Raw genomic sequence first — 27,677 nt, 5'->3', positions numbered from 1 at the left:
TAGAGTTGTGCAGTTTTATTTGAACAAAAACCAGTGTCGATATTTTTAATAAAGTCTACATTACACTAAATGCATGTACATTTGTAAGAAGATAACCTAGTTGTAAAGAAGGTGCAGGATAATATGTACAATCATAGTTTAGTTTAAAAAATTCACATTTTACATAGATTTACTTGACAGTCCTAGGCTTTCGTGGTATATAAATGGTAACCAAAAGAGGTAACAAAAAAACCCAACCTCCAGTCACAAGGAAATTCAGCTGGAGGACTGCATAATGCACTCAATTTTTCAAATAAACTGTTTCACAGAATTCTTATTCGTCCTAAATCAAATTTTGGATATCATTTTTGAACTACTATAATTAACATGTTCAATGAGTATATTGATGTAAACATTTTTGTTTATATCAAAATGGCAATGGTGCCATTTTCTTCAATAAAAATATGCATTTTTTGTTGTGGTCTGGTCTTCCACTTTTACAAATTAGAATAATTACACAGGATGTTTCTCAATACATGGTAAAAATTATCAAACAGCAAGGATATGTTCAAAAGACACTTTGAAGCTTTTCAGTCCACCTTCACAACACTGTAAATCTTACTTACAAACCAGAAGCAGGCAAAAAATCCAATAGTCCCTGAAACAAGAAAGTAATAATGGTTAGTTTATCTTCCAGCTTGCCCTGAGAGAGAAATCTAACATGTACTTCCCAGCAGGACAGAATATAACACTGTAATCCAGCTAACTACCCAGAAAAACAACACTTCTTAAATTTAACAACCCACATTCATCCTCAAGCTAGGTTATTGATTTAGATCAAAGATGACTTTTAGGGTCCAGGCTGCTTCACGTACATTTAAGCCACCGATGACCGTGTTGCCACCACTATGAGCAGGGGCACAAGCACCAATTCAGAAACTGACTTTTATAAACATGCCAAGCCAACCCCTGCCTGATTTTTTTAGGTCTACAACACTTCACTGCCACCTATGAATTATGACACATAACTAGGCCTTGAAAAAATTCACCTGTCCCAGTTTTATATTCATTGTGCTCTATTTATACTTGAGAATAGAAATTTCTTCTTCTGTGTATCCTGTTACTTCCTTTTGGCAAAGGAATGCTCTGAGTGCTACAGCAGCTGGAAGTAAGCAGCAAGTGAAAGCAGCAGTGACAAACCAAAACACTGAATGAGATTAGTATATAACAATTTTCTATTTTTAAACTGATGAAGAAATTTGTGGTTTTCACCGGCAGTCACTTTTATCGGGCAACTGCAAAGACACTGTCCATCACATTTACTTTTAAATTACTTTAAGAACTTGATATGCAAGGAGACAGAGTCCCAATTAATTTAGTCTTCAGCCTCTAAAGGAAGCAATGCTTGTCACACTTTTACTAGTTGTAAACTGCCACAGAGATGTTAACCCTTAACAGACAAAAAAAAGGAAGATCTCAATTGCACTGAGTTCCTTCTCAAAAACATAGCTACATGCCAGCCCTGGGACAGCCCTTCCCAGCTCCACTGCAGGCATTCGCAAGATCATGCACTCAGCTCCTTCCAGTTTTATATTATCCTTTTCTGTCTGTACAGCCCATGTTTAACATCCAATTGCTTTCACTATTATGACTGACTTAATAACTAGAAGATTCTTAATGAAGCATTTGGGTTTTTTACATGAGTTGCATTTCTATCTTTCAAACTATATCTTCATATTTCCCAAGCAAACAACCCATCTTGGGATGCTTATTATCTGTATGCCAGTTCTTACATTCCTCATGCTACCATGTATATCTTCAGTTAAAGGCTTTTTGACAGACTATTATTATATGCCACAGATTACCCTTTCCTTAGAAGTTTGCAGTTGCTGTTCTGAAACAGTAGGAGACACCAGATTTATGGCCGTTCATAGGAGATGAGACAGCAACCACACAAAGAATGCAATTCCTTTGTAGGCTTGACATCACTAAGTCTTTGCAGTTCATGGTCATATCCCACTCCTTCCTGTGCCAAATATTCTAATACCAGCATTGTTACTCTAAACCTTACTCTCACAGTTTTGTTCTAATAATGGTTCTCAGTCTCTGCTTCCTGGTTGTTTTTATAAAATAGCTCTCTCCAAGCCTTTTATGGCTTTGAAAGCAGTTTCTTCCAAATGTTTAACACATTAGAGACCTTAAAAATTGATCGGCTGTTCTAGAACAAAAGTGTACTATCATAACAACAATGTACAACTATCCCAAGAATGACAGCTACTGTAGTTTTCTGAGCATGCCACAACTTAATATGGGAACACACTCTAAATCCACATATTTTCCTCCCATCCTTGTTAGTCTGAATCTTTATAATACATCAGTTTTCTATAAAACATTGCCTCAGTCATAACAGAACTTGAAGACTTCACACTGTGAACAAGCATTTTATCTATGAACAGATTTACACAAGTTTCAGTAACATTGATTTTCAACTTCCCCTCCTAAAAAAGTCTGTTTAGCAGATCAAAGACCAAGTACACCCTGCTCATTTTTCAAACTTTATCAAAAATTTTGCCAATGTACTGGAAGCAGAGTAAGACACTTTTTAAGTGGTAATGTTTGTCAGATATCAGATTTGAATCATAAGTTCAGGAGAGAAAGGCAACACTCATCACCAAGACACAGACTTAGGTAGTCCGAACCCTCTCTGGTGAGCGCAGATTCCTTCTGTTGCTACCTCTACATCAATAACTGGGGCTAACCAGCACTGTAATTTCTTCTTCCCTCCTATGAACAAATACATCCTACAAACTCCATATGTGGATAGCTCTAAGGACCAGAAATATCAAAACCAGAACATCAAACTAAAGACCCCATCATCTATCAAAGGTACCTCTCCTAAAGAGCCACTTGATGCTCTAAGATCAGTTTAAAGGCAGTGGCACAAACTAGGTTGAAAACTGGTTATCAACTAGGTTAGAAATCCAACTGCAGATTTAGGAGTGCAAATGAATCACACCAAATCAACTAGGCGGTTTTAGTGCCTTTTTGTTTTTTAATAACATGGGTCAAATAGACTAGAAGCTTCTAAAGGCTCAGGTCAGCAGAGTTGTGTTGACATTGCAACCAGTATTACTGGACAGAAATTAATATAAGGTAAGAGAACATTATTTATTAGGTTCTCCTGAACAGTAGCTTTACCTATGCATGCTTTACCTATCATGGATTGCTTATGTTTGTGAAAAAAAAAAAGCTCAATTTTTGCCTCTATCTTTAAGAACATGAACCACAGCACAGCGCCTGGTTCCACTGAAATTCAGTGTTTTCCCCCTCAGCCCTTGGGATGCTTGTGATTCCATGAACACTATAAGGCCCAAAAAAGGTAAAGCAGTAAAAATGTTTCTGATTTCCTACATAGCAATAAATATCCCAGTCAAAGGGATCTGCAAATGAATAGCAACTGGGGAAAAATACTTCTGAACTAGTGTGGCTTGTCTGAAAATTCTAGCCAGAATGTTTTCCACATTTTCTGCATTTTAACCCATTTCACAAATTTGCCACTTGTTCCAGATCTGAGCACTTCATACTGGATCTTTAGGCTGGTGCTGACAAGTACCACAGGTTTTCAGATTCTCTTTTTAACTACTTTGTCTAAAGCCAATCTTAAAACACAGACAAATGCACACTCTGTTTCCTACACCTGTACCTCTACCCAGTAGAATTGCTATTATTAGTGGCACTAGTTAAAATCCAACCTTGCCATACCACATTGCATCACTTGAAACGTATTTTCTTGAAGAGCATAGGTAGCACTTCAATCTTGACAATTTTTCTAAGCTCATCTTGCACCAAAATGAAAATCATCCCTTATTAAAATGAGCCTCTCATTAGAACAGGAGAAGTATTTAGGTAAGGATTAGATAAGACCATACCAGGATGTTGCTTTTATTTGTCTCTTTCAAAACACATTCACTGAAACCCAAGTTTTGAAGCACTATCAACAAGAAGCACACCTCTGCAGCTCAGGCTTTTCTCAAGACACCAATGAACACAACATGACAGAGAACAGATACCTAAAGGCGTTTTTGGAAAAGCTGTTAAAAAAATTCTAACACTAAGTACTTTAAAAAAAAAAACACCAAAAAACCACAACAACAAAAAAGGCCCAAAAAAGCAGCAAACAAACTAAAACTACAAACGAGTAAAACACCCCACTGGTTGCAAGAGTTGAGGCCATTACATTTATTTTCTGATTAGTCTGAACTCCTTCACATTTTAAGGTTTTTTACATCTTTCACATGCACATCTCTATCAAATGACCCAGCACCAAGCCTAACACCAATTCCTCCAATGAGCCCTTCTAATCCGTTTGTTTGGTTTAATCCAATATAACAAATTAGTTGGCTAGTGTTTACTTTACACAATCCTAACCATTCACCAACTTAAACTGCATGAAAAAACACCTGAATGGTCTGCATTGAAGAACTCACTGTTGTGGGATAGATCCTTATTTTTCCCCTAAGCAGATGACGTGCATATTTTAGGACTCTACCTTTTAAAATAATCCCTACTATCCTAGGAAAGTGATGCCATCCCAGTGTACAGCAGCTCACTGCATGTCATTTACCATTCTGGGGAGGTACAAGTAAAGGATCTTTTGCAGGAGCCATTTAAAACTCACAAATCCAGATATGAAGATGACTCAAGACACTTCTTTAGCCAAGAAGCAAGATATGTCCAAAAATCCCTTTATATGTAGTGGGGAGACACTAACACCTTCATTGTTTTTTGATGATCTTGTCCTCTGCTTTATATTCTGCTGAATAGTCTGATCTGTAATATATATACTACCACTTTCTGGTACACAGAAACAAGATGCTATACACAAAGCCAGCATCTAACTGAGTAAGGGACAGTTATTAGTAAACCAGGTTAAATTCCAAATTAAAAACAAGGATTATTGCAAAGAATAATGTCAAAATACATTAAGCAGACTCTTCTCTACTCATCTCTTCTAGCTTTATTGTTTAACGAAGAAAGAAGAATTCAAAGCACGAGCAGATTGTAAGAAAGCAAACAGAAAAGCACTCTGCACTTGGCTGATACTTCTCATGTACCTTAAAAGCTCTCTGTATCATACTGGTTTCAATCACCGCACAGTGGTGGGTGCTTCAGAATCTCAGATTCTAAACACAGTCTACCCAGAAGATCAAAACTCAATTTTGAAAATGGCATTAACTCACAAGTGAAAATGATGTTCAAAAATAGAGGTCACTGTAAAGAAACATGCTTTGACTATGTTCAGGATTTTTTTGCCTCCACAAATAAAATACATGTAATAATGTAGCTACCCCCATCCAACCACACTTGTTATTTCTTCAAAGATTAGCTGCACTTTGTACATTAAAATTAAATTGTCTGCTTTAGGTGTGCACACCATCAGATTTCACTGGTCAGATTATATTACTGTCAGTGTTGGTATACAAGCATTCAGTTCCTATTTACTTATTCATTATGATCCCTTTTGAAATGCCCTGGGTAATGCAATGCGCTGCCCCTTGTATTTCTGTCAGAGTTGCTGAGACCTAGTAGGTAAGAATAGAGAAAACCAAGATACCTGACGCTAACTTAAGTGGAACAGCTCAAGGCCCCATTTTGGAAGGCTATTAATGCAAGGCATGTGTAACATTACATTAGCAAACTCCTTCACCTCCAGAAACTGTGAAAAACTGAACCCTTATTTTCTAAAACTATGCCTGCTAAGGATTATTTTACAAAACAAAGCAAAGTTAGGTGCCCACTGTTTGTGCCATTTGTCTAGAACAGTTTACACTTCAGGCCCAAAATCTATCACCTAACTAAATATGGAAAAGAAAGTTATCACAGTATTTTACACTAGCAAGGATTTATTACGTACTCCGTGCATTTGTTGTACTCATTAGCCTTCTAGTGACTAGCTAGTCTATTAAACATAAAAAAAAAAAAAAGGAGGGCCATGTAGTAGCTTTCCTCATGAGCTACAAAAACAGCACAGGGAGCACCATTGTGGGTTTTTTGCAAAAGAAAAAGACGACGCTGCAAAAATAACTGCAGCACAGTTTATTATTGTACTTCAGGGGTCTCACTGGCCTTCATATCAAGAATGCCAGGATGAGCATATCTGAAGCTTTGAATACCATTTTGGCAGCTGGCATGACAATTTCAATTATCATTTTATATATGAAAGGGACATTTTTATTTCTACCAATTTGCATATTATGTGATATTGAAATTGGCAGGATAGCAACTAACCTACACTAAAACTCAGACACATATTAACATATTTCTTTAGCATAAAAGTAATTAAAACATTTTAGACTATCATTTTTGGGGTTTTTAAAAGATAGATAGATAGATAGATAGATAGATAGATAGATAGATAGATAGATACTATAGAAGACATCTAGAGCTTGTCTGTTTCACTACAATTTAAGCACAGGTTAAACTGGTAATATGCAAACTTCCAAGTTTGCCTTCTAATAATTAAAAACGAGAAAAATTAACTCCTCCTAGTTTTTTCCCTGCTTCTTTTTAGAACTTTTATTGTTCTTCTTAGAAGAGAGACATTTATAAAGAACAAAAACCAGCAATAAGCAACAGCTACTGTTATTTAATATCATTTCTACAGCATAACTGCTTTTCTCAAACACATACAGGAATTTTCTTCAGGTTTTTATGAAGAGTGGGTTTTTTTGCCTTGTGCCAACCAGTACTAGGAAAATTAAATACATAAGGATGGAAGAGGTCCTTCTCCCCGTCACACTGACAAACTTGAAGTCTCATGTTAAGACTTACCTTCATTACCTATTTCAGCCACTCTTTTTCAACTGCAATTAACTAAAAGATGCATTTCACAAAGCGAACACAATGTAATCACAGCAGCTTTCAACAAACAGGCAGAAGAAGTTAAAAAGTAACAATATAAACTACCACGCCGTCTGCTGAGAAATCCTCTATTACAAATCTTTGGAGTGACTGTCATGGCTGTTTTTATCAACAGCCCATCATATGTGAACAAGCATTTTCTCTAGTTCTGTCACTGCAGTATTTCACGAAGCCGAGCAGTGACACCTAAAAGATCTGACTTCATGTGTTAAATCTACATATACAACAGCAGCAGTATGATGAACACCAAGATAAAACACTCATGGCTATTTTTCAAGGCCAGTACCCTTCAAAGAGCTTCTTATTTCACTAACACATAGTATATTTGACACAAATTTCTCATCAAATCAGCCTCAAAATTATTGTTTCAGTCAAGCAACTATGAACATTAAAATAATCCTCTGGAAGATACTTTGTTTGCATCAGTTAACATCAGAAAAGTTGGACAACCAACACTGGAGAGTCATATTTCAAATTGGTTCCTCCAGTTAAGGTACATTTCCATCATTTTGAAGTGGTTTAATGAGCAAGTAAGACAACTCTAACAATACTAAAACCCTATCTTGTCAACAATCACTTCTTCCCCACCACCAGCCTCCTTCACTTGCTGATAGTGAAAGCTGAAAATATCTTTTATCCTCCATATGCAGAGAGAAATTATCTTTAACTACAGAACTTCTAGAACCAATTATGAAATCCAGAATCAAGTTAATACTCGATATCGATGAAATGAACAAAATACTCGATATTACATAAAATGATAATACTTGATAAAATTAACAAAAACGGGCCTTTGAAAATATAATGGCTTGATATTCAATAAAGGAAAATTAATTCTACCATAAATAAATGTAATTTCAAGTTAGGAAGAAAATGTAAAAAATCTTACTATGCTGTGTGGTGTCACAAACCACGCAAGTAACACCACCTAAAGAGTCATAAATTGTATTTAATATTTCATGTAATCTAAATTTCACCTAATGTTTCTCATTTCAAAACCAGAGCCCTCTATATTAATTTTAGTTTGAACATTGTACTTACCTGTGAAAAGGAAAAAAATCAAGACCATGATCATTGTGTAACCAAAGTATAAAATGGTGCTGGCAGTTCCAGTTATCTGGAGTTTGGAGAAGAAGTAATGGACTGCATAGATAAAGAGATAAACTGCTGTAAAGCTGCTGGTCAAGAACGACCTCCACCACCAGTGATAGTCCTGAAAGAAACAATAAACCCCTTGCTGAGAATCACCATGTAGGAAATGGAGTATAGATAAGATGGTGAAAAATTAACATTGTCTTATGAACACATTTAATTCTGTAAAATTTAGCTCAGTAAAATTCCAACATGGCATGCAGATATTTTCTTTTTTCAAAGTCAGCCGTATTGCTTCCACTACGAAGATGATGAAACTATTCTAAGATAAAAGCTGTTTGGTTTTGCTTATCTGTTGCCAGCAGATGATTTTGAAGCAGAAGGCACATTTCAGAAGAGTGGCTAAGACAGGCATGCCAAGACTGAAAATGCAATCAGTTCATAGTGTCCAGCATTTCACAGTGTACATGAATACCTCACCTGTATTTCTAACATCTTCCAGTTACAAGTCATATCTACATCAGAACTGCAACTTTTACCTCTGCACACAGGTGGAAGTAGCACAGCAAAACTGTAGCCTCTGAGCATGTAATTAGAAGAATTATAAAAACTAGGAACAGGAATCCAAACATATAATACATCTGATGAGACCTAAAATTAAAAACAAATAAAAACACAAGTGTCATTTTTGGTTGTAGCTCTGAGTTAATTCACAATGTCACATTACCAGATTCTGAGTGAACTTGATTGAGTGAAGACGACAATTACTGCAGTACAGGATTTGATAGAAGGAGTATTAATTGCATATTCCCTCCGTGCTTTCCTTTCATAGGATAAAGGGAAGCTAAAGTCCACAATATACCTGTTTGTCAGCTGATTGTATTTTTCAGCACAGTTACATTACACATTTTTTGAGGACTGATAAAAAAGTTAATCTAATGTATTTGCATTTAAGAACTGGTTTAGAAAACTTCTGTAAGATCTCTCAACCTATACAGATGACACCATAAAAACCTGGCACCTTCAGGATAATATTTCCCATTGAACAACAATGTATTAGACATTTCACGTTTACATTGTGAAAGTAATGAAAGATTGCACTGGTTGAAATTTTTACGCACTGCTTGATTGGGTTTTACAAGATTCAGGAGTGGAGTGGATTGTTCATGGGGAGTGGAGTCTTTGTTCTGCAGAATCCCAAGATCTTGACCTGATTCTGATCTACACAGTTGAAACTGTTAGATCACATTAGTTTCATAAATCATAATATAGTTACACAATGGATTAGGCTCTACCTAACCACAACAGCATGCAACCACATTTGCGCTGTACAGAGCCAGATGTAAAAGATAAAACAAGGCAATAGGACTCTCATATAATACTCTGAAGTTCTCCTTAAGAAAAATTAGTTTTGTAAATTCTAAGCACAGAAATAAATATAAAGGCTCCAGAAATTCCATAAAATTTGCAAAACTATCAAAAACCTTAAAAATTGGTTTATTCTTTATATTATGTGCTTTGGGATGTTCAAATTCACCATACATATTATCAAACCTGTATAAATAGAGGAAAAAAAAAGTGATACTCACCAAATGCTATTCAGAATGAAAAAAAGTTGAATAAAAATACAGCCAAAAGGCAAGATACCACCCATGATGATACCAGGCAATGGCTTTGTGAAAAATGACTGCTCTGGGATTTGGCGAGGAATCTGGTTTGTACGCACTGGATGCTCAATAGGCTGCAGAAAAAAATAATAGAAATAAAAGATGAATTATTACATCATAAATAAGATTACTTTTCCCTAGTATCAGCATATAAATATTTATAAACATAACTATATTTTCATTCATAAGCCATCACACGTTATCAAACAAAAAAATCTACAAACTTGATATCCATCACTAGGAAAAAGCACATGTGCTTTAGACATTCCAACTATGGGCCAGTAATCAAAGCAGAACACAAAATAAATCTGTTCAGTCCTTAGCTAAAAACAAAATAAAATTTAAAAAAATCCAATAACATCGCCTTTTTCTTAGCTGTCTGGCATTACTTCAAACTAGTGAAGTACAAAACTGAAGCCTCTCTTAAGTACTACTTCAAAACTCAGCAATACTACTACTATTGCTGAAGCACAAAAAGCAAGTAAGAGCTCCAAGACCATAATTAAAACCTGATTCTAGTGAATGGACAGAAAAAATCAGTTTGGTATGACATTACAAATACACACTCTGTTTCAATATCAAGACAGTAAAATATCCTTTTACAATCATGGGATCACAGATGTTTCAACCCAACCAGATCCTGTCTAGAACTCTTGCTTCAATGGCTCAATTACAGAGGACAGGTGTATTTCAAATACGTATTCAAAGGACCCTACCCTCTCTTTGAAGCCAAAATAGGCACCAACAAAGGTTAGTGGGACTGAAATTCCAAACCACATGGCAAGAATAGCAACTAAAGTGCCAAAAGGGATGGCAGCTGAGGAGCCTTTCACCCACAGAATGAGATTCATAATGAAGAAATCAGCAAAGACAATCCTGAAAAATAAGATCAGAAAATATATTAGAATATTCAAGAAAGAATAAATATCACTTAGTATTACAAAATGTAAATTAGTTAAAATAAATGTAGCTTCTTTCAATTTTCCAATTTCCCAACAGTCCTAATTTCTTTCACCACTGGTGCAGGTAAAGTAAAAATGCCTGCACCACCCAATGCTTGTAATGTAGGTAATGCAGGGAAAGCCATTATTTAAATAAAGACTCTGTACATAACATCAAAGAGTAACAGAAAGCTGCCATTGAAAAAATCTATACAAAGAATGGAAAAATACAGAATAAATGTAAAAACTCCTTATCTGGACCTTCTTTCCTATTAAAACCATGAATATTTTTTTATTTATATCCCTTATAAATAGTAAATTCCTTCTGAATAAATACAGTGATAGCAAAATCTCCTATTTAGGAAACCCCATGGACTCTCACAACATGGACTCTAATGTGCTGCTTCAGTTTGTGTCAGAAGGGGAACGGGGGATTAAAGAGGGCTCTGCTCTACAAGAGAAATATTTGTATAAGCATGGAGTTACACATACTAAGTAGCCCGTGTTTCTGGAGAATTTAAATAAAGACTGCATCAGTCATGATTTGTCTCCAGATCTGCTTTTCCTTCCCCCCTTAAACACATCTGCCTCATTTTCTAAACATCCTGAACAAAAGCTAGAAACAACTCAGAGACAAGAACCAAGGTGTTGCTGAATCAAGGTGAGATGAAGATCTCGAATATCCCATTCTGAAAATAAAGCAGAATGTTCATTCTGCAAAGGAACTCCATATAAAAAAAGCTTGTGCTAACTGCCATTATTTCTGGATTCAAATATACACCACAGAAAATTCAGCCTCAGAAAGGGTCCTGTAAAGTGCACCACTGTGTGGGTTTTGTTAAAAATAAGTGTTCCTGAGACAGAATTTAAGCTGCCCCAAAGTGAACATGCACCCTGTATTTAATTTAAAAAGGAAGGAGGAAGGATTAGAGCAATAGACAGGCTCCTTTTTTTCCTAGGAGAGGCCTGACTCTTGACAAAACTGCTTGGGGGAATAGACTTGTTCAATAAGCACACCCAAGCGACCCCTGGTGTAAGCATCTTGTTGAACAAAAAATAAAAATAAAATCCATTTTAAAAGTCTTTCTAATCTTTATCATCTACCCAGGCTCATAACATAGACCTCACTTACCCCCTCCACAATTATAAAAAATACTGCAAATACAAACTCCCATCAGTCTACTGAGATTAAAAAGGCCTTGGGCTGTTTATGATATTATGCAAATTCACTGAACTAGCACAGTGTAATCAGGGCATCTGTTCATATTCTGTCAGCCTCAGTCATTTTACTTTCTCTGTGAAACTCAATTTATTTGGGAGTTTAACTGACTAGCACGGTATTCTTTCCATTGATATATATTTTCTTCTTTCTCCCGATAGCATCTAAATGACAGCAGGGAGACTGAAGCACATTCTGTTAAGAAGTAAGATTTCTCACAGAAATACTAGACTTGATTGTTAACTTGTTTAATTTGATGAAATTCTGCTTTACTTGAAGCCAAGTCATGTTTTATTCATTCTGAGGCTTTGGGGGGGGAAGAAATACCTTAAGAAACTTATAATATTTTCTTCCACTTTTGCCACAAATACTTGCCAAGGGATGACTTCATGTACTCAAAGTTGCAACCAATAAACACGGAAGACTTGCAGAAGAAATGAATTTCTGCTCCCTCTCCCCACTAATTCTCAAAAAAAGGTCATAAGAGCTACGAGAAAACAAAAGGTTGAAGTGCTATTGCCCTTCCCAAGCAGGACAGTATTGCCCACATTATACAGTATGATACACACTACAGCCACATCCCAAACTGGACACCACCTACATTCATGTAACATTATAGATACATATTATAATATTGGCTTTTTGCAAATATTAAAATGGATTCTATATGTGTGGTGCTAAGGTAACTTTGCTATAAAGATATCGTTTTTATTTCTGTTGTTAATTAAGCTTAGACACAGTAGTAAAATAGCTGACATAAGTATGCTTGTGTTCAAATGCCTGCTTGGATGGGATAACATCCAATGCACACAGGATAAGGACACCTGCTACAGATATGCCAACTATCAGCACTCACAGTCTGAAGAAAGCATGGACCAAGGCCCAAACTGGAAGTGATAAAGAGAAGGAGCTAAAACCAGAGCCAAGAAATACACATGCTCTAAAAAGGTGGAAGGGCCATGTAAAATAGTTCCTGGAATATGTAAACTAGTTTGAGGAAAAGTTTACTATGCATAATTGTTTATGAATATGTAACAAGCTGATGCAATAGAAATGGTATATAAAGGGTGTTTTCCAAAATTGCAGGTGTGCTCTTGGCTGAGTGCCAAGACGCATCCAGCCATAACATCTTTGCTTTATTGTCTTTGTCTCCTGTTGTCATCTATTAAACTCTAAATTTTTACAGGAGAGTGAACCATGTTTTTCACATGTAAAAAGATTATAACCAGAATCACCCAGTATTGCAGTACCAAACTGGAATTACCCCAGCACTGGGCCCAATGTTCTGGCGCAGTGATTCCCAAAGGCTGTGACACAACCTTGCAAGAGAGTTGCCTCATTCCTCCTACCCCCGCACCTGACAAAAAAACAAGAAGCCAAGAAGCTGTGTTCCAGCTGTGCCAGGCTCCAGCTCCTCAGAATTCACTTTTCTTTATAGTCACAGATAGGCAGTGCACAAAAGGAACAGCAGCTTGGGAGTACCATACACGAAGTCACACAGACAAGCATCGTAACAATTGGCTTTTCCCCAACTCCTTCCCACTTCTGATTCATTTATACTTAAGAATAAAAGAAAGAATGAGGGGAAACAATACTAACCCAGGGCACAGCAGAGCTGTAAGCAAGACATTGGTCTTCCACTTCTCACCTCTGAATGCTGTAGAGAAAAAGTAAAAACAATTTCAATGTCAAGACTTTTTCCAACTGTTTTGCAGAATGGCAGCACGAAGCAGATACACTGTCTGAGACACCAGCTCCAATTGGAGGTATATATTCAGCCCAGCAATTCTGAATCTAACAATTTGTGTCACATTAAATAAATGCATGTACTTACTCTTGTACATTCTAGCAGACACATAACCAGCTGGAGTTCCAAGTAAGACCCACAATACAACTGCACAGGTCATCAGAGCACCACGGTTGGCAGGAGAAAGGAAACCAAGGCAAGCTAGGACTAAAGAAACAAAAAGATTTAGTTATTTGTGGACACATGTCAAAATATCCCTGTAACACAGATCACTGTGAAGGTTTATCCCTTTCACTACCACATATTTAAATGAAGGCTGAGTGCCTAAGCTCCTGTACAACCTCATCACATAAACATACCCCAAATGGTACTGTTTTGTTCAAAAGCATTACTTTCACCTCATCTCTTAAGTAGAAAACTTCTCATAGCCAAAACGCTGAAAAATAAAATGCCACCATCCATCAAAAGCATTTTCTCTTGCCACCAATTTCTTTCTATACTACCAAACTGATTGTGCAGGAAACTATCATTGCTAAGCAAGATAGAGAGTTCTGATCAACAATGACAGACAAGCCCATCAAGAAAATTCTAGTAATCTTACAGTATCATGCAATAAATAGAAAAAAGCAGCTCCCCTATGAAAGACCAAAATCTGAGTTAAACCTGGAGAACAAAATTTGAAAAGATTCTTCTTTTGTACTAAGTATCAGTGTACTTTCCAATTCCACTGTACAGTAAGAAAAGGAATGCTCATAAATTTTACAGATAACCAATAATAAAATAGCATCTTGTAACAGGTTACAAAATCCCATGCATATACAGCTATTTATGGTAGGCTATAATTATCTCAACATTGTGTCAGTACTATTTCACTGGTGTGCACTCTTGCTCATATTTATGTATGGCTGCAGCCTCATGTCAAACATATTGGACAGAAAGGGTTCCCAGAACAAAGAAACTTGTAAGAAGGAAGTTTGACGTCTGAATTCATAAAGAATCAGCATTAGCCCAGATATCACAAAGTTTTCAATGACAACGCTTACAACAGCCTTACTAAAGCTATCTAATTACTGTTACGAAATTGCCTTCATATTTTATGTTACTAAAGGAAGAACTCTATTTCCAAAAGAAGGACTTCTATATAATAATATTGCATCTTTCTTACTACTATTACACTACATACACATCACCTTAATGAAATTACTTACATAAAGTAATAAATGTCATAATGAAAATTTGGGTTCCTTGGCCCAAAAAGACAGACAGTAACATTCCCTTCCTTGGAGGTCTAAACACATCTCCATGAACCAGCTTCCAGCCAAATTCCTCTTGGGCATCTTCCTGTATAAAATCAACAATGTCTTTAGCAGCAATACATAATGCAGTAGTGAATTAACACAAACAAGATGCAAAATACATATTTAAATTTTGATTAGCTTCCAGTTAAGATCCAAAGCCAGACTAATGCATTTGATTCATCACTCATGGATTTTATAACCCCCTAATGGTTCAGTGAAAAAGGCAAGATTTATGAAGAAAATACTCATCTCCTAAAGCAAGAAAAAGCAAATGTAATTAGTCAAACCGTAGAAAATCATTCTAAATTTAAACTAAAACAAAGCATTTAATTTAGTTTTAACTTCAATCTAGTTCATGCAGTTATTTTTTTCTGTTTTGATTTCAAAGTCCATTGGTCTCAATGACAATACTGGAAATGAATGAAACTGTCTCTGTACTCCAGAAGGAAGTAAGGAAGTTTGCACCCTGGAATCATGAGGGACAAGTACAAACACTCTGGCCCACTGCCAGATGTGAATGGATGAAAGGATGGAATCGGTAGGGGGAAGCCTCAGTCCAGTGGCTTTAAGGAACCACTGCTGATGAACAAAACTTTTCAATAAAGTCACTCAAAACAGACACCTCCTCTCACAAAAAACAACCAGACAACAAAACTAATGCACACAACCACAGATAATCAACCCCACAAGAAGACCCTCTACTCCTCATAAAGTTAAAAGCTTCAGGTTCCATTCAGTGTAATACTGAGTTCAGTTCAAAGGTCTGCTTATCACTAGAATTAAAGCTTGCCAAAAAACAGGGGAAGAAAGAAAGCAGATCACACTAGTGAATGACATACAGATGGTGTAACTTTTCTTTTTCTGGAAGACTGTCGTTGCTTTCCCCACACTGACACCTCTGCTTGCTAGAAATTACTCTCAGAAGGCTGATATATGAATACAAAAAATGAAAACTATTAAACACAAGATAACACTGATTAAAATACAAAACCACAGCCTATACCTGATAGAAAATTATACCAGATATCCAGGTATAATTCCAACACATCAGTGTTCTTCCAGCAAAGAAAGATTCATTTGGTCAAAGAAGCATAAATACAAAACTGAAGTCTGAACTTGAACTACTTGTGATAATAAGAAAATTGTTGAGGTAAGACAAAATAAAGGTTTTTCCCAGGTAGCTGTAAGTAAGGAATGGAAGAGTTGCAAAGGTTACCACCTGAAGCAAATCTCTGTTTCCAAAATGGTAAACACTAAACAGGAATAAACGCTATTAGTACTTCACTTCCTCATAGAACACAGAATATGTTTACAGATCTGAAATGACTCGTACAGAATCCTTGTCAACAACTCATCTGGGAAATGCACTCAAAATACACCTTCTGGTTCTAATGTGAACTTTAAAACAAATAGCCACATGGTAATTATCTTCATTTAAGAAATAAAGGGAAACCATGTATGGCAGATTGAGACCCTTGATTTATCCTATATAAGCCTATGCGCCACAGTTTGTCTCAAAGCTTTGTTTTTTAATTAAGTTCTTTTATTACTGTCTAATTAGCTAAGAGTCAGAGTATTTTTCAGACTTCTATTCAAAAAATTCAGCAGTATTTCATACTGCTAACCTTACAACATAATGACAAGAACTATACAGCTAAGCCAAGTAGTAAGCTGTATTTTAGAGTTTCAAACAATATCAGAGCTCTAAACTTTTCAAAGGTGCCGTAATCCTCATCTTACTCATTAATTTAGCTTAGTGCTCAAAACATTCTAACGAAGATTCAAGTCCCCTACATTCAAGCAGTCATTACAAAGATTTTAAGGGAAAAAAAAAACAAAACAAAAAAAACCCCAAACAAACAAAAAAACCACTTTACCTCTCACTGGTGAAAACATACTGACATGAGTTCTCTTCAGTTCAGGAATCCTCTCTTAGTCACAAGACCCTAAAGTAATCTAATGATTTCTGAACACTTCATTAATGAATGTCTCACTAAATCCACATCACACTAAAAGCCAGTTAGCATCAGCTGAAACATTAAATGCACATTCTAAGACCACAATCACTGGCCGGTGCATCGATCTCTTCTGAAGCACAATCAGCAGCATCCCTTAAATGTGAGATACTACTTTGCTTCTCTGCATCTTCTTCAGCCAACGTCCTCTTTTGCACAATTACTTCACACCTTTTTAAATAAGCTCCTTAAGCTGCAACACATTTTTAAGCCCCTCACACCTGGCAAGAAAATAAAAAACTGTGGCTTTCTGAAAGTCACACCTATCCCTGATGTTACTTATAAAAACTCATCAAGTTTCTACAAGTCTTGCTCTTTATCACATTAAAAATGATCAACTAATAAAGACAACACAGTATAAAATACTGAACACAATTTAATTGAGAGATCAAATAAAAGCCTCACAAAAACTATCAGTTAAAGGATGTGAGAAAAATCATTCCACTTTAAATCACTGTCTGGATTTCCATTAACAAAAGATATCCAATATTAAAACCACAAAGAAGAACAGAAGTATTTTCACACAGAATTCACAGTCAATATGAAACATTTTTGTGCATTTTGAAGTATTTCTTTAACCAGATGGAGAGCAACAAAAGTGAAAATTCAAACCTTTGTTGCATCTGACATTACTTCTCATCTTTGAGTTGCAGATACCACTTTTACCAATGAGAAAAAGGCTGAGTAAAAATTACTCTCGGTCTACTGGTCAAGTCTTTCCAACTCACAGTTATATTCACTTCCACTATGGAAACCTGCAGCTTTCCCATTTTAAAGAGTACATATCTCAAAAGAACTCACAACAGGTTCAGTCGGATAGCAATTTAAACAAACTACACTCAGTTTAAAACAGCAATTACCATGGGAATTGTATTTACAAATAAAATAAGATATCATTTACGCACATACCAAGTAGCTCTAACACAGCTACAGGTCAGAAGTTGTGTTGCCCATGAAGTGCAATATTATGATCTCCTACCTAAACAAAGTAATTCTACCACAGTTTCCAGCCACAGGTAACATCAATTTGTATCAGCCTATGTTAATCAGAGTATCTCCAATAATTTTTAACCCCCAGAGATACTAGCATGTATCAAACTCATCATAGTTATACATCTCTCTAGACTGTACTCAAAACTAAGAGACAGACATCACTACGGACAGAAAAATGTGCTCATGTAAAACCTGTACATTTTACTCACAGAAGAGTCAATCTGGTTGTATCTTGCAATATCTTTATGAAGAGTCCTCAGAATGATCATAGCCACCATGCCAGATAAGAACAGAACAATTACGAGGGAATTCATTATACTGCAGATAAAGAAAATGTCAAACTTTGAATCCAGTTATTCAGGTTTCAGGAGATGCATCAGTTCATACTACATGTACAGCTCAGATCTGAGGAAAAGCCTTAGATATTCAGACCTTCCAGTATTTTCCCATTCAGAGAAGGGGAAAATAAAGGCACACGATTTAAAAGCCTGTGACTTAAGAGACAGAAGTGAGTAAAACAGTATTTCATGATACCTTCCTAATTCTGAACACAGGTACATATTGCTTTTCTTTATTTTCCTCCTTATATAGCTGAGAAGTAATTTCCCTGGTGAAACAGCTACAGTTCTTAAAGCAGACTATCAAGTAGGTTTTATATCTATCAACCAGTGAAACTGATTCTGTGACATTAATATTTTGTAGAGAACAATTTATTTGGATTAGCCTTTACAAGATTTACATCGCAAAACATTAACACTTCAACACAAATTATATACTTACTTAGTATAATTCCCATCCTATGGAGGGAAACAAAATAAGCAAGAGTTTTTCACATACATCTTTTACTCATAAAAAAAGACCTTTTTACTGTAAGCAGCTGCTGAGTACAAAACATGCAGTATATATACATGTACCTCTCACTTGGCAGTCAAAGCCAGACAGTAACAGAAAGAACACTGCAGAGCTGCAATGACTCAAAACTTCTCCAGAATGGAGATAATAAAGTAAAAAAAAGCGAACTGTTTTCCTTTTGGATACTGTTGATGCATTCCTTTCACAAAATGCAGTAATACAATTGCTCCCAAGAGATGAAAACTTAATTCACATATGAAAGCAAAAAGTTTTCTTGACTGAAAACCTACAGACATTGTTCTATCTCCCTAGAAGTACAATTAAGAAATCTTTGTGTTCCCTCGCAAGATTACTCACTGAATAAATGCAAATCTTACCTAAACCACTGGATGTTTGTATGCGGCATGGACTCCAAAATGTAGTCCCACCTGGAAGCCCACTTAATATTATTCTTTTCCTATAAGGAAATGAAACAGTAATTAATAGAAGCAAGTACAAGTTTGTTGAAGTCTCCAAGAGGAAATAAGCATACCACATCTCTTCCCAAACCTTCCAGTCAGCATTCACTTCTAAGCTTGGTATCAACCCTGGATGTAAGATCTCTCTTGCATTAATTCATCTCTAGAGATTCTAAAAGAGTGAATTTTCATTGAAATCTCCTATCATCATCTTCTACCTTTAAATTAGGCTTCACTAAGCCTCATCTTTCCATGATTTGGGATGTAGCTGCCTGCAGATCCCAACAGCTGAAAAACAATTATGACATTACTACAAGATTTTCCCAGCATAGCACACTGATCTTGAAATTTCAACTTTGTCAAACATACTCCAGAGAAAAATTCCAAGGGAAGCTAGAAATATGTTTTTCTAATCACTTTTGACGGATTTAGCACAGGCTTCTTCACTCTCTGCCATAGTGTTGGCTGATACAGACTATTTTCCAGTCTGATTCCTGGCACACAACTTTCATTTCCAGATATTCCTGTGATGGACCTTCATGTCTACAACTGAGGACTGACTCACAAGCCTTGTCCTCCCCATTTATTTATTTTTATTTGTTCTCTTTGGATGAACACATATGTTGACCTGCTACCAAATTCTATCCCCTGACAGGCATGAAGTTCTGCTCAATTTCTTCATTTACTCACAAGGTGCTAGGTTTGCACAGCTAAGTACCAAACTGCTCTCATACTTTTATTTTTGTACACTTGTGTACTAAACATTACAGCCATGATGATGCATACTTTTCACACAGTGCTAAATACCTTGTCCATGTCAGTTAGTCAAAGCAGACACCATAACTTTTTCATCAGAAGTATATTAAAAAGGACCATAAAACAGGTATATATTTAAGCTTTATGTAGTCAGGCTTACTTAAACTGATGTTCTCCTATTTAAAAATGCTTCTCACTGACAAACACTCCACTTTCAAGTTATTTTGAAACTACTAATAAAAAGTAAAACACACACGGTATTATTTCAAACCAAGGCTTATGGATGACAGAGAGAATACGCAGTTTTGAAGCGCCACCTGCTGGAAGTATCCAAACCCACTGGATGTGAGCCTTACGTTCTCCATGCCAGGGAGAAAGAGTGTGGGTATCCAAACACCTCACCCATTTGTGCAACCAAAGTTCATACTGAAGTTCTGAATCACAATTTACCTCAAGATTTAAACACAAATGTTAATGAAAGAAGGCTCCTTCATGTAGGAAAATCAGAGTTGAAAGAGGATTGGGTGTCTCAAGGGAAAAGTGACAGGCTACAGAGCCTTGCACCTCAAAGTCACGGGTTCAAATCAAATTCAATTTGGCAGGATGAAAGCTGTTGCCATATCACGGCTGCTTCACTGTCTGTACAAAACAAGCTTGTGGTCTCAAGCCAAACCCTCTAAGACAGGTGTGTTACATCAGAAAAACCACGTTTTCAGGACAGACTGAAACAGAGGTACCAAGATTTGAAGTACCTTGAATCAAATTATAGTCACACCCTCAGGAGGCTCACCTTCCATGCTGGGGTAAAGACCCATTTGCCAGAAGGAAACTTCTTCCTAACTCATTACAGGCTGAATAGAGCATTACTGTATTAGCAAACATTAGCATATTAATTGTAAAAAAATAAATGATCACCTACTCAAGAAAAAGCCAGTGCAAAAAATAAACACCACACAAAATGAGACAAACCCTGCAACTTCATAAGATAAAACTTTACAGTCAACATTTAACAAAGAAAATGTCCCCAAATATAAACTGTTATTTAACATAAGACTCTCAGCAGCCTGACTGAAATCTGAAAGCAGAGTTTACCTCAAGGAAGACAACTCTTCCAGTTATACAATCTGCTAATTTTCTATTAGTAATAAAACAGGGGGGGAAAAAGGCCTTCAGTTATATTTTCATAGTGTCACTTAAGTTACAAGAACAAAAAACGTGTTAAGATTTTCAGAAAAATACTTCACAAGACCATTCTTACAGAATTTACACTGCTGTAATCCACTTACAGCTATTAGAACGTTATCCAATTGCTCTGATTTCATTCTTTTGTGGAATTACATATTCATGTAGCAGATTTAATACTTACTTCAAATGTCACAGAGTAGGTGTAAACCAAATTCAGTTTATTGGTGAATTCTCCAGGAATCTCCATAGGTGGGCCTTCACAGCTTAGGTTGTTCTCATCTGTATGTTTGTAACTAACAGGGAAAACAAGTTAAATAAAATTTTTAAAAACTTCAATTTTCTTCAAAGAAATTTAGCATTGTGATCCAACCACAAATACTCCCCATAAGGAGAGCTTCAAGGTTGAAGCAAAGCACCTGGTCAGAGAATGACAAAATTAAGGTTATGTGCAACCTAACTGCCCCCTTGTGGTCTGCACTGCCAGGGAAAAGGGAAATTCTCATTTTTCAGCCATTCAGGATGCTACTGATAAAGCATTTATGAAAAAATGAATAAGATGGGTAGAATCTTCCTGGCACTCATGGAAGGAATAAACTTGTATAGCAAGCATAATTCACTAAAAAACCACTGTACCTTCGCAAGAGAAAAACCAAGTACAATCAAGTCATGTTGTACCAAGCATGTCTGTATGACTTCAGAAACTGCAGTAGTGTAATTTATTAACTTACTTAACCTCTATAGAAAAGAGAGAAAAGTTTAGCTATAAAAACCTACCTAGTTTGAAATTTTATAACTGGGCTGCAATTTTCAAATATAGATAAATATGAACTGTAAATGAACAGATTGACCAGAGGCCAAAGTAGTTGCTCCAGTGTTCTTCTGACCTCTGAGTTGCTGCACCTCCACTCTGGTCAACACAAAAACAAAGCAGCTATTGTTCGAGAAAATCAGTTAGTCTTCCTAGGAAATTAGTTGCTGTCATTCAGTTCTGAATAGCAGTGTTAACATGGTATTTCAACTATACTTCTGTGTACAAACTTATACAGGAAAAAGAACACCTGTACATTCATCCAAAGTACATTTGGGAGACAGGTAACAGATCTGACATGGGAAACTGTCACTTAGTGAAAGGGTGTTTCTCAGTGTATCTGAAAACATACACATCCAGATACAAATCAACCAAAACACGAAAAAGGCTCTGTTGTTTGGGTCAGGTTCTAAAAGTCTGTGTAAGTAGCTTCTCCATCACAAGGGACTTTGGGAAACACTTTAAAAGCAAAGTTAAATGACATTTACAGTTGTGGAACTGTCCTTGTAAACAGCTCCAGACATAAACCAGCACACTGAAAGCTTTACCAGAAGTCAGAATAACAAGTTACTCAGAATTTATTAACTCAAATAACATCTCTAAGGAACAGTTCTCTCTGGAACTGCTGTTAGGACTCCAGAGTACCAGAACCTGATGCTTTAATGCACAATTACCTTTGTGGTCTCAGTCTTGCCATCACCAGTCTTGCACCAGGCCAGTTTTCATCCTTCCCGCTGTGGTACATGATTGTTATGTCAACGTGGTTGAAGAGGTAGAAAGTGTTCTTCTTGTTAAACTCTGACTACAAAACATGATCAGGAGACTGAGCAACTTCTCCAACAGGAGAGGGCGCAAGAAGTCAAGAACTTTATCATGAGACATGAAGGAGCAACAAAGGCAAACACTTCAACATTAATATACCTGTATAAAAGATCACTTTCAACAGTCTGGGGAGCTTGAGGAGTAACTGAGTTGGAAGGTCACTGTAGATAGAGTAAACTGAACGTGCATGATAAATGCAACACTTCAAAGAAGCATCAGACCAACTGCATACAAATTAACTGACGGCACTGCACAAAAGCAGCAGGTCAAGTGGTAGAGCAGAGTCATGGGAAGTTCTCTCCTCACCAAGAGGAGTGCTGTCCCTCACCCAGGAGGGATAAAACTATCACTACTATCTGTAATTGTACTAGTTCACAATGGATCGCCCAGGATGACTGACACATTTCCAACTGTCAACATAATTTTCTCTGTCACAGCTGTGTTTATAAACCTTCAGCCACCTGGGAAAACCCTGACACATTTAACTTGTAAACTGTGCTAGATATGACTTTTGCAACTAGAACACAGAGCTCATTTCTAGGACTTCACTAGAAAGCCTCTATCTGATACTGATAAAAGAGCATCTTGCATGTGAACACGAAAGACAAAAAGTGAATAGGTACTAGGATGGATACACATGAAATTTCAGAATAAAGCCTCAAATTTTTAAGGCTTTTAAACACCCACACCATTCTTTTATAGCTTTATTAAACATATATTAGTTAAAGACCTCTAAGAACATTTTATTTGGAAAACTGTATCAGTGAGTCACTGCACACACAAGCAGCACTCAGCTCTGCCAGTGCCCACAGTCTGAACATTAAGCATGGTTACAAACACATCCGTTCTTTCTCAGGAAAACAAAGCCTGAAAGTAAAACCACAAATGAAACCACCCTATACTAACAAAGAAAGTTCCACCACTTACATTTATAACACAAGCATCTTTAACTCTACCATCTGGAGTAACAAAACATCCTATTGGAAATCCTGGATTACAGTATTTTTGTCCATCTTCCACATCATAACACCACGTTACAGGCATGTTATCGATAATCCTAGACAGAAATCATCAAAGAACACGTCCTCAGAAAGGGGTACATCTCACTTCACAGTGACATTTCACATTCATGTAACGCACACACTTTTCAGTAATGCCTACAAGATGCACAGTAGAGAGACAATTATCACACAAAAGGAAGAAAGCGACAACTTAAAATATAGGTAACAAATGTCCAAAAGCAGAAAATAAACCCAACCTCAAGCATATGTCTTGGCTTACCAGTGATGCTGATAATTCAATTGCATTCCTTTCTTCAAAAAAGCCAGTTTGCTTTTATCAGCACTGTTTCCTGGGTCATATGATCTTGTACAAACCTTCTTGCAAGTTTCTTGCTTTTTAAAAGTGAACTGTTAAAAAAAGCACACAAAAAAAAAGTCACTTCAATTTTGCTTCAAAGATCTTTTAGCATTTTGGGTTTTTTCAGGTAAATTAGGGAGGTGGTTTTTTTTAACTACTTTAGCTCCTTACTGTAAGTTTCTGAAGGATAAACCCTGAGAACTGAAAATTGAAAATTAGTAGAAAAGGTATTGCTTTTTGTTTTACCAGTTTGTTTTATTTTGATAATTTCATCATGGGCTAAAACAGACTTTCACTACACCATTCTTGAATGTCTCATGATAACTTTAGCTGGCTTTCTCCATGACAACCAAGTTAGATAAGGCTGCCAAAAACACAAGTTGCACAATATCTAAGCGTCAAGCATAGACATCACCTAACACAAACACACTCAAATTTGCATCTTCAACTTCTAACCCGGTTAGTATTTACCTGTTAGTGAGCTTAAAGCATGACTGAAAATTCTAACATTATTAAGGCCCAAATGCTAACCAGGAACAGCACTTTTTAATTACTGTTGTGTACAGCCATTTCAAACAGCTATTCACTATATATCCAGTCGAAATGACCCATCACGCTACATATTTAAAAGCTTCTTGTGACCACTAGTCATAACACTTAAAATTACATTAGCTCAGACAATCAAGGAGATTTCTAAGAACAGTTCATGTAAGGGAGAGGGCATCACCTACTTAACAGACTAATGAAAAGATGTGATCAGGTCCCTTAAGACTGAGTAGCAGCACTGCTGCCTCTTTTTCTCACAGGGGTTTGGATTATCTAGCAATTGTCACACACGCACATAGCACAGTCTTCAGCTTAACTGGCAAAGCCAACTCTGGAAACTGTATTTGAACACCACACAGCTCTCAAACACCAAGAGCCACTGTTTGACCACAGCTCCTCCGCTGCTAATAACTGTCCTAAGTTGATGGCACAGCTTTTTAGATATGCTACATTTGGTCATGGCTAATGCAGGGCATGATACAGAAAAATACCACATACCCAACTCACAAAATATTTCCATACATTTATTTTACAGAAGGTTCCAAGTGATATGCATCAACACTGAAAAATATGGTTTCCAACAGCAGATGATAAGTATGTACAAGCAGAGAAAAGCTCCAAGAGAGCCATAACCCAATTTCCCCTTCCTACTCTGGAAGCTGCCCAATACTACAACCAAGTATACAAAACAGTTCCTGAACTATCACTTTATAGTCTCCAATGTTACATTTAATAAGCCAGTTATTTCACCTAGCACACCTTACATCCAGCTATTAAATAACTACCTAAGATATAGTTTCTGGACTTCTCTACCACAGAGCAACAGGCAAGAAGGGTGATCACTAGCTCAGTTTCCTAACTGTAATTAACCAACCTAAGATGCCTTTGGGTTGGGAGGAGTTTTACTGGGTTTTATTACACGAACTCCATAGTGGTTATATTAAAAATATAAACAAAACTAATCACCCAGTCATCACATCTTCAGCTATGTCTATGGATTACAGCCATCAGAACAACGGCTATCAAATTTAAACAGGATCAACTTCAAGGGACAAAATAACCTTATATGGAGACGATGCTATTCTCTCCCCAAACAGCACTTGTCCAAGATTTTCTGATGGTCTTTTCTCTTCCTTATCTTGACAGAAGTCAAAACTGGAAAAAAGTAGCAAAGGTTCCCTTTTACTTTGAATTGACATATAACTGTAAATACCAGCCTAAAACAAATTCTTAAATTATGCCCTTAGTAATTTTCATGATTTTTAACAGTTTAGCCACCGGTAATTAAAAATCTGAGAGCCTTTGCAAAGAAACATGATGTCTATTTTAATATCAATTTCAACCAATACATATTCCAGCATATCTTTAACACAATGGTTAAAGTTGCACGATGGTTAATTCACCCACCCTTTTCAAATGGCAATTTAAACAAACAATAGAATGTTTCATTTTGTGGGAAAAAAAGGCACTGTGCTACAGACTTTTCGCATGCAAAAAGTTTCTGAAAAACTACACTCCTTTCTTAAAGGAATATTTACAAATAGCATTTAACATGAAACACATTTCAAAGAAGGAAAGTGTTTTTAGTCTTATAGTGCCACACTGCCAAACAGCATTCACCAATTCTTTTCAGATACATACAGCTTGAAACTGCTGAATATGGGAGAATGTAACCCTTCTGGCTTTGCACTGAACACAGGTAGCAGCACATTATGTTAAAAAGCACCAAGATAACAACAAACAAACTCATACTAATCTTTGGTACATAAGTACTTTTCCTCAATCAATGGTCCTAATTCACTGGCTTCCATAAAGTTTAATAGAAATAGAGATGGAGGATTGCTTAGCTAGTCTTTCATCTTACTTCTACTGCTGCACTGCCCAGGGAAACAACTAAAATACCTGCAAGTTTTATTTTCTGTGCCCAGCAGCAAGACTGCAAATCATATTGTTTATCATCGCTTTGTAGGCCTATAAATATCTGGAAAAGCAGGTAGAAGTTTTCATATAAAAGAATCAAAATTAAACAAAACCAAAACCAACAAACCAAGAATTAGCTACAGAGCTTTGGCAAAAAACCAGGAACTTAACAGTGACTGGTCTCTGAGTTTCTTTCAATTATCGGGGGAAAAAAGGAACTCAAAGCATCTTATGTCCTAGATTTGCCTAGCAGAAAAAACTTTCAAATATGTCAAACAGTCAACACTAAATCTTGTACTCAGCTCAAAAAAATGCACCCATAAGAGACCCCGCAGCCTTTTTTTAAACAATAACTTAGGACAGTCAGGTGGCACAGGTGTGGCCTTCATCCTTCCCACCCTCTTGTACTTAATTCCTGCCACTGAGCACCGGATTCACTCTTCCATCCCTACAGCCACAATACTGACACCCTTACAGTAACAGAAAATCGTCTTTCCAAACACTTCTGGAAAAGTATTGGGATGTACTTACGCATCATATTCGTACGGCAGAACTGATTCAACAGAGTCCAGCCGGTTCACGAAGAGCTCAATTAGTGACTGAATCAGGAAAGAAGAAAAAGCATGAAAATACGGACTTTCAGAAACAAACGTGTGGCCGATAGGAAACGCCAGGCTAACTAGCAAATGCTGCTATCCCATGGCGGAGTTACCCTTGGCTGCTGACAGGCCCCGGCCACGCCAGGAAGAAGGAGCTAAGGGTCCTCCCAGTGCTGGGCTGTAAAGTTCAGCGGGAAAAAGGAATACCAGCTAGGGGTGTCTGTCTTCCCGGAGCAGAGGTTGCCGCCCGCAGGAGGACACCTATGAGCAGCGGGATTGGGAATACCCCGCGGAGTCCCCTCGCCGCGGGTGCCCCGCGTGGGGCAGAGCGAAGGGATGGCCCACGTCGGGCCCTCCCGTACGGGCTCTCACCTTGCAGCTCTCGGTCTGCTCGCTCTCCTCACAGAAGCTGACAGGCGCCAAGCCAGGCAGGTAGAAGGCGGCGCCGAGAGGCGCCACCAGCAAGAGTGCGGCAACCAGCAGCCTCATCTTGCAGCCTG

General features: G+C 37.0%; 1 protein-coding gene across 1 annotated transcript; it reads right to left on the bottom strand.

Moving 5' to 3' along the window:
* On the bottom strand, nt 1-27,677 carry LOC102033213 (transmembrane 9 superfamily member 2-like). Its single transcript, XM_005423272.2, has 17 exons — nt 27,550-27,677; nt 27,110-27,177; nt 25,720-25,813; nt 24,035-24,162; nt 23,681-23,810; nt 22,606-22,733; nt 21,305-21,416; nt 19,102-19,181; nt 18,082-18,190; nt 14,775-14,907; nt 13,654-13,773; nt 13,419-13,476; nt 10,376-10,535; nt 9,582-9,733; nt 8,532-8,643; nt 7,942-8,113; nt 1-637 (listed from the first exon to the last, which is right to left on the bottom strand). Exons 1-17 carry the CDS (start codon nt 27,664-27,666, stop codon nt 570-572), a joined length of 1,941 nt encoding a protein of 646 aa, XP_005423329.1. The 5' UTR covers nt 27,667-27,677; the 3' UTR covers nt 1-569.

This window comes from Geospiza fortis, unplaced genomic scaffold (genome assembly GCF_000277835.1).
Source record: "Geospiza fortis unplaced genomic scaffold, GeoFor_1.0 scaffold29, whole genome shotgun sequence".
NCBI classification, from domain to species: Eukaryota; Metazoa; Chordata; class Aves; order Passeriformes; family Thraupidae; genus Geospiza; species Geospiza fortis.
Note: the sequence above shows the minus strand (reverse complement) of the source record. Positions and strands in the feature narration are given on the sequence as shown.

Excerpts from the sequence above, each read along its gene's own strand:
- LOC102033213 (XM_005423272.2), bottom strand. The coding sequence starts at position 27,666 with ATGAGGCTGCTGGTTGCCGCACTCTTGCTGGTGGCGCCTCTCGGCGCC. Across the intron at positions 21,417-22,605 it reads GCAAGACTGAGACCACAAAG|TTACAAACATACAGATGAGA; the intron begins GTAATTGTGCAT and ends TTTCCCTGTTAG. Across the intron at positions 19,182-21,304 it reads CCTACTCTGTGACATTTGAA|GAAAAGAATAATATTAAGTG; the intron begins GTAAGTATTAAA and ends ATTTCCTTATAG.